This window comes from Xyrauchen texanus, chromosome 5, assembly GCF_025860055.1.
Source record: "Xyrauchen texanus isolate HMW12.3.18 chromosome 5, RBS_HiC_50CHRs, whole genome shotgun sequence".
Lineage (NCBI taxonomy): Eukaryota > Metazoa > Chordata > Actinopteri > Cypriniformes > Catostomidae > Xyrauchen > Xyrauchen texanus.
The window spans coordinates 20535554-20543985 of NC_068280.1; the positions used below are offsets into that span (position 1 = coordinate 20535554).

Consider the following 8432-nt stretch of genomic DNA (forward strand, 5'->3'; position numbering starts at 1 on the left):
CTCTCTATGTTTCTCGCATAGAGTAATCACGGCCGGGGCCCTTACATGCATCAAGGGAAGGGGGTCTTACCCAGTTTCCTATTCTTTCAGGGGGAAAAGACCCTGCGGAGACCACATCTACCCTGCAGGGGAGGTAAAGGTGGCGAATACATCACATGGCCACTTAGGTCCTATGTGGGAAAAAATGACGCGGTGGTAGATCCAGCCTCAGAGAGGGGGGAGTTGCTATAGCACAGTGACCGAGGCAGCTGGAACTGCCTAAGGGAGACACGGGAGTCCACTCGTAAGGGGAAAGTACCATGGAAATTACACACAGGGGGAGTCCACGTAGGAGGCCTTGACCTGTGGAGCACCTATTCCAGTACAGGGTAGATTAAGTACCCGTAGTGGATTGGGTCGGCGAGTTCCTCCGCTGAACTGCGGACCCATGAGGGCTAGGGAGAAATAGGCGCAGGTTTTACCTCGGCTGGGGGAAAGGGCGCCAAGCGCAATCGATTCACCTGGCCAGTTTGTCAGCGCGTTACCGAGTTCTATGGGCTCGGACCTGAGAGAACACGAGACGATACCGACTCAACCCGGAGATTGTAAAATCTCGCGAAGGTATTAGGTGTTGCCCACCATGCTGCTCTACAAATGTCTGCCAGGGAGGTGCCCCTGGCCAGTGCCCATGAGGACGCAACACTTCTTGTTGAGTGCGCTTGAACCCGCAAGGGGGGGGAAGGAAATGGGTGGGATAAGCCAATGAAATGGCATCGACAACTCAGTGGGTGAGCCTCTGTTTGGAGACAGCGTTCCCTTTCTGCTGTCCCCCGAAGCAGACAAAGAGCTGCTCAGAACATCTAGAGCTCTGCGTGCGGTCCAAATAGGTACGCAAAACACGTACCAGACACAGCAACGAAAGGGCTGGGTCTGCCTCCTCCCGGGCAGCGCTTGCAGTCTCACAACCTGATCTCTGAAGGGTGTGGTAGGAACCTTGGGCACGTAGCCCGGTCGCAGTCTTAGGATCACATATGTGTCTGCCGGATCGAACTCCAGACAAGTGTCTGGCATACCAGAGCAGGCAGTGGGAGGTTTCTCGGGAGGCACCGAACCCTTCCCAAATCAGCTGAACCGACTGGGGGTCACTCTCCACTGGGCAAGCGTTGTCATGACAGCGCATCCACTATCACATTGAGGTTGCCGGGGATGTGAGTGGCACGCACCTGAGTCACTGCTGGCTCCAATGGAGGAGACAACGGGCGAGTCGTGACATGTGGTGGGAGCGCACTCCGCCTTGGCGATTTATGTACGCTACCACTGCGTTGCTGTCTGACCTGACTAGGACATGTTTGTCCCGAACTAAGGGGAGAAACTTCCTCAGGGCAAAGAAAACAGTCAGCAACTCTAGGCAGTTGATGTGCCAGTGCAGTGGGGCCCCTTTCCAATGGGCCGCAGCTGCGTGCCCGTTGCACACGGCGCCCCAATCCGATCTAGAGGTGTCAGTCGTGAGCAGGACGTGTCAGGACACCTGCTGCAAGGGTACTCCTGCCCGTAAAAAGCAGAGGTCTGTCCAGGGTTTGAATGTCTGGCGGCAGGCGGTGGTGATCATAACACGGTGCGTGCCACATAGTTGAGTATGCGAATGCCGGCTTCTCGGAGCGGGGCAAGGGCTTCCTCTGCAACTTTCGTGAAGACCCGAGGGGACAGAGACAGGCCGAAGGGGAGGACTTTGTACTGATATGCCTGGCCGTCGAACGCGAACCATAGGAAGGGTCGATGTCGCAGCAGAATCGAGACGTGAAAGTACGCGTCCTTCAGGTCTACCTCTGCGAACCAATCTAGATGCCGGACGCAAGTCAGAATATGTTTTTGAGTGAGCATTTTGAACGGGAGTTTGAGCAGAGCCCGGTTGAAAATGAACAAGTCTAAGATCGGTCGTAAGCCGCCACCTTCAGACGTTCATTTCACAAAAGAGTCATGCTGCAGTTCAAATTAGACTTGCTTGAGCATTAGGTGTCCTATCAAGTTCTGGCTTTCATGTGCGGAATGTGTTTTTAAAATGACAATTGGTATTACTAGTTAGCTGCGACACTGTGTTTTCTTAATGGCATGAATCACACTGAAGGCCAAGACTTTTAATGCACGGCCTGCCACTGAACAACACAAAATGTTGTATAATACAATGTTTTTAGTGTGTGAGCACGTAACAGAATGCGTACATCAATTTCAACCCACAATCAGAAATTACTAGCAACTGTATGGCCCGCAAACAATTTAGTAAATGCTCAAATGGCCCTTAATGTAAATAAGGTTCCCCACCCCTGGATTAGATGATTTTTCAAAATAGCCTACTGAATATCAGGAATGTATCATATGTAAACCCTGATATTGCACTGCATCAATTTTGCTTTAATAGCTGTGCAAACAGCATATAGGCCTACACATCGATGGATGGTCCTTACACTAAGACTGAAATTTTCCCCCACTACTTGGTGCAGGTTGCCAGCTTGAAGTGGGCCATGACAATTCGCTTTCGGGTCGGAACTGGTGGCCACCTCAGATAGGCGCAACATCAGGACCAATATCAGATATGCAAAAGCTCACTTTTGACTGCAATGCAGTCTTCTGATTGCATTTATTTGTGAAACTAAAATGGCAGAAAGATGTCTAATTCAATGAATTGTCAAAATACTCACCCCATTTTACCAAAACTTCGGAGGAAAATAAATTAGGGACATCTGGGAGGTGAAAGGTTTTTGGTATGGCATAATCACTCACACCATTTTATCGATAAAAGGCCATTTGAATGGAAACTTGGCAAATTTTCCAAACTATTTTTTACACATTTTCACTTTGTTGATAACAAAATGTGAAAATTAAAAGTGGTTGGAAACTAGGCTACTAACAACATTTGTTTTCAGAAGATGAAAGAAGATATAAAATCTGCAGTCTTTCTCTTCCAGCTAAAACAACCCTGGAACACCAATTACACAGAGGTTAAGAAACCTTGTCTAATCAAATGCTTTCTAGAATTAAAATGCACCATCCCCCATAATTGGTTCAGTGCATCTGGCTGTGTTATAACTGGCGCTGATAATCCCTTCGCAGGGCACTTCAAAGGGAGCACAATCAATGCTGTAGGGTCGTTCCAAACAGATTTTCCAATAAGAATCGCTTAAAAAGTAATTTCTGACTGACCGTTAACACCTTTCAACTATCTGAAGCTCTCACAGTTGAGGATAATTGTCTTTGAATGGAATAGAGCATAGGGAAGATCACTACTGAATGGGATGGGCCAATGTGGGAGCTGGATGTGAGAAAGGTGCTGGAGGTAATTTGTATTTTTTGTGCTGCCAGAGGAATGTACTGCACCAAGTGAAAGCTTGGCAAGAGGGCAGGGGTCCATGCTAGGCTTAAAACAAACCCTAGCTGGCCGGCTCTCCCATCTTTCCTGCTCTCAAATGTTTGCTCCCTGGACAATAAACTGGACTACATTCGACTCCAACAGACTATGCAGCGTGAGCTTAGAGACTGCTGCATCTTTGTTTTCACGGAGACGTGGCTCAGCGACAGAGTTCCGGATGCGGACATTCAGCTAGACGGACATAAATGCAGCTCTGTGCGGTAAGACTCACGGTGGTGGCTTGTGTGTTTACATCAACACGGAATGGTGCAATAACTCTATGCTAGTCTTTAGTTACTGCTCATCGCTGGTGGAGCTTGTGACTGTTAGATGCAGACCTTTGTATTTACCATGGGAATTCACCACTGTTATTATAACTGGAGTTTACATTCCCCCCAGCGCTAATGCTAAGGAAGCGCTCTGTGAACTGTATGGGGCGATGAGCAAACTGCAGAACGCTCACCCTGAAAGACTGTTTATTGTCGCCGGACATTTCAACCATGCGAATCTCAAAACAGTGCTCCCTAAATTCCATCAGTATGTGGACTTTGCAACGAGAGGGGCGAACACGCTTGATCTTGTTTAAACAAACATCCCAGGCACGTACCGGGCGGAGCCCCGCCCCCACCTCGGCTACTCAGACCAAATCTCTGTTATGCTAATTCCAGCATACAGACCGCTTGTCAGATGCACAAAACCGCTCCATAAGTAGGTGAAAACCTGGCCAGCAGGAGCCATCTCTGCTCTTTAGGCTGTTTTGAGTGTACTGACTGGCACATGTTCAGGGATGCTGCAAAATATGGCGACTCTACCAACTTGGAGGATTACACAGCATCAGTGACCAGCTACATCAGCAAGTGCATTGATGATGTCACCTTCTCCAAGACCATCACCACACACACTCCATCCAGAAGTCGTGGATGACTGCGGAGGTACGTGCGCTGCTGAGGACCCGAGACTCCACCTTCAGAGCAGGCGACAAGGCTGCCCTAAGGCCATCAGAGAGGCAAAGTGCGCACACGCACAGAGAATCCATAGTCACTTCCAGGACAGCAGCGACATGCGGCGAATGTGGCAGGGCATCCAGGCCATCACCAAATACAGGACAACATCAGTTGCCTTTGACAAAGATGCCTCCCTTCCAGATGCGCTGAACGACTTCTATGCTAGGTTTGAAGCACAGAACGACGTGGTGGCGAGGAAGCCCACCCCTCCTCCCAGCGACCAGGTGCTCTGTCTTACCACGGCTGATGTGAGGAAACCCACGGAAGGCTGCTGGACCAGACAACATTCCTGGCAGAGTGCTCAGAGGAGCACAGACATCTTCAACATCTCCCTGAGCAGCGCCGTTGTTCCAACGTGCTTCAAGGCCACCACCATCGTCCCCATGCCAAATAAGTCTTCAGGGTCCTGCCTCAACGACAAGCATCCCATCGCACTCACACCCATCATCGTGGTTTCATCAGCAAGAACGATGAGTCAGCATACAGAGAGGAGGTGCAGCGGCTAACAGACTGGTGTACAGCCAACAATCTGAATGTGGAAAAAACAAAAGAGATGGTTGTTGACTTTAGGAGAGCACAAAGTGACCGCTCTCCACTGAACATCAATGGCTCCTCTGTGGAGATGATCAAGAGCACCAAAATCCTTGGTGTTCACCTGACGGAGAACCTCACCTGGTCCCTCAACAAAAGCTCTATTACCAAGAAAGCACAGCAGCGTCTCTACTTTTTCAAAGGCTGAGGAAAGCACATCTCCCAACCCCCCATCCTCACTACATTCTATAGAGGGACTATTGAGAGCATCCTGAGCAGCTGCATCACTGCCTGGTTTGGGTCTTGCAACGTTTCGGACCGCAAAGCCCTGCAGAGGATAGTGAGGACAGCTGAGAAGATCATCGGGGTCTCTCTTCCCTCCATCAAAGACATTTACAAAAAACATATCATCCGCAAAGCAACCAGCATTGTGGATGACCCCAGACACCCCTCACACAAACTCTTCACCCTCCTGCCGTCGGGCATTCGGGCCCTCACGGCCAGACTGTGTAACAGCTTCTTCCCACAAGCCATGAGACTCCTCAATACTCAGAGACTGGACCAACACACACACACGCACACACACACACACACGTGTCCTGAGTTGCACTTTAATTATTGTCACTTTATACCTGGCTGCTACCTCAATAACTACTATGTGCATAGAACACTCATCTCATTGTTTGTTATGTTTACATTTGGCATTTTTAGAAACTTTCATATTTTTGCACTACTGTGTACTGGTTGGAGTTGCACTGTCTCTCACTGTGCCTATTGTCCTGTTAATTTTTAGTAATTTATTGTACTGTCCCATACTTTTTGCCTTTTTTGCTTGACTTGAAATCCAGATAATAGACATCTTAGTAAAATGTTTTCCGTTTCCGTTTGAATCAGTACATGAAATCACAGACAATGTATGTTAATAATTTGAACAGAACTGCTGTTTAGAAAACAAATCGCATCCTAATAGTGCTTTAGAGGAATTCAAGAATACGTACCATTATTGACAACATGTAGTGGCCTCTGGCTTTAAATCTCTGGACAATCTGCCGCACAGATGTCATAGAGGCCAAATCCAGGTACATGAACTCACTGAAAAAACAAACATTTGACAAAATCAGTACTAATGGAACTACACCTATGAGACAAAAAGCTGAAAATGAATGCAAGCACGTTGAATTGCTTAAGGTTGGTGCAAGTATGTGAATGGCAATAAAACTTAATCATCAAATAAAACAGGAAGTGAACACTACATCTGATCAGTTGAAGTCAATGGCTTTTACAGAACACAAATAGATATGTGCATACTGTATAAATCAGTTCAAGCACTCCCATGATCACTCCTTACTCTTTAATTTGACTAACTAAATACACATTATGTGTATGTAAGATGACAGAAAAGAAGCTCATTATAATCAAAGCATTTAATCAAAGCTCCTCAAATAAAACAAGTTAAATCAGTTAGTCAGGTTTTACAAGGTTTGATATTGACAATTAGCTGTAGGTTGAATTCTTATTCGATTCATCCGGCTTTCTCATGCTGTAGTTTATTTAATAAACTTATACTGTGGGTCTGTACGTCAAAGCACACGTCCAATTAGTCTAATTTCAAAGCAGGCAGATTTTTCCAGTAACTAACGCTCATGTATGGTCAAAAGGACATAATTCCTATCATCCCACATGACTGGGTAATATTTCAATGATCACTCTTTTAAGATACAAATCTGGAGCCATAGAAACACCACGCCTGGCATAAAAATGAGTTTACTAACAAAATTTCCAACAAAAAGATATCATCCAGATAACATTCAGTTAATGTCACCAACTGCAGTGACAAAGCTATAATAATTTGAAGGTTATTGTATTGTGAGCTATTTCAACTCAAACAAAGTAATGACGGTACAACTCACTCATATCTTTAAAAACTTAATTTTAAGTTTGTCCCATTTTAAATGGATATCAAATATAAGTTACTAACCTTGAAAAGTGGCCACTAACTATCAGCCTGTCAGACTTCTTTGAGATGACACTAATGAATCTCTCTTAAAAGTTGACGTTTGCTTCATTGTGATGGAACAGGTTCATATGGCGCTTGGTTCCTAATGACTAGGACTGAATGATAAATCGAAATAAAAAAAATTGTGCTTTCCTAAATATGTGAAAACAGGGTCAGTGTATTACACATGTGTTTTCAGTGGTTTCTGAGCTCTCTCTCTCTCTTACATGCAGAGGTGGGTAAGTATCGTGCTTTATTTACTCTGTTACATTTACTTGAGTAACGTTTTGGAGACAATTTACCTTTAAGAGAAGTTTTATTGTTGTGTACTTTTTACTCTTACTCAAGTTTACATTGTTACAATGGGCAACGTTCCTGTCGCCACAATTCTGTTTTTTAGGGATGCACCGATATATACAAAAAACTATACAAAAAAAAATATATTTTGCCACTTACCTTATTTTGTCATCAGATCACTGTTTTACATAGGAATGCATAAAAGTATACAAAGAAGTATGAAAACATATTTACTGTCCTAACAATAAATAATTTCCAATATATCTATTTCCAATATACAGTATATCATTTTCAATATCCCAGAAATCAAAGTGTGCTGGTTTTAAAGCTTTCACAGCTGTCACATCCATTTATGGCAGTTTTTCCCACATTAAAGTGAGAAAGAGAAAATTAAATATAACTTATTCTTAGGAGTGCCAACCCTTCTACATATTGTGGCTATTAATATTTATGGATTGTGCATTTGAATGTTCAGAGTTTTACCAAGTGTATTACTAATTCATTTTAAATAAATGATCAATCAGCATTTTCATGCTTATTACCGATATGCCAATGGTTTTAATTTGGTGAACAATTGGCCAATAAATATTGACAGCCAATACATCGGTGCATTCCTACTGGTTTTAATTCAGTAAATGTTAATAAATGTGTAATTTATTGAGACATATGAATGGAACTTTACAGCTGCACTTTGTTACTCGTCCAGCAAGGCAGCAGCAGCAAGCGTTCCAAACAAACACTGTTCAATCCACACAGTGAAAAAGAATATACGCATTATGCGATGCCTTCATTGCACACCAAAACAAAAATATATTTCAGCATACAAAATTACAGATCAAACTTAGGAAACCACTTTGTGGAAAGTTGTGGCAATGATAATGTGGGCTTGTGATTGTGATGGTCAGTTTTATGGTGACTGAGGCTAACAGTCTGTCTAATGTCTCCTGAATTGTGTTTCTTGGAAAAAATTCATGTGGGTTTAGGACATAAGGTTGAATAAATTATACAGAATCTCATCTTTAATCTATCACTGTAACGGAGGGTATTAAAGCGTGACATGATCCATGCACGCAAGGTGTTAATAATACTAATCAGATCTAGTAACTCACTACTTGAGTATTCTTTAAATTGAAAACTTTCTTATTCTTACGTAATTATTAACATTCTTCTACTTCTACATGAGTAATATATATATATATATATATATATATATATATATATA

At 44.1% G+C, this 8432-nt stretch overlaps 1 protein-coding gene across 1 annotated transcript in view; it reads right to left on the reverse strand.

The window, feature by feature from the left end:
* The window catches only part of dhrsx (dehydrogenase/reductase (SDR family) X-linked), a 46221-nt gene extending 38236 nt beyond the window's left edge, over window positions 1–7985 (reverse strand). The window contains 3 exon segments of the mRNA XM_052126306.1: window positions 5916–5939; window positions 5942–6009; window positions 7909–7985. Of these exon segments, the coding sequence (XP_051982266.1) occupies window positions 5916–5939; window positions 5942–6009; window positions 7909–7985 (169 nt within the window).
* Between the last annotated feature and the right edge of the window lie 447 nt (window positions 7986–8432).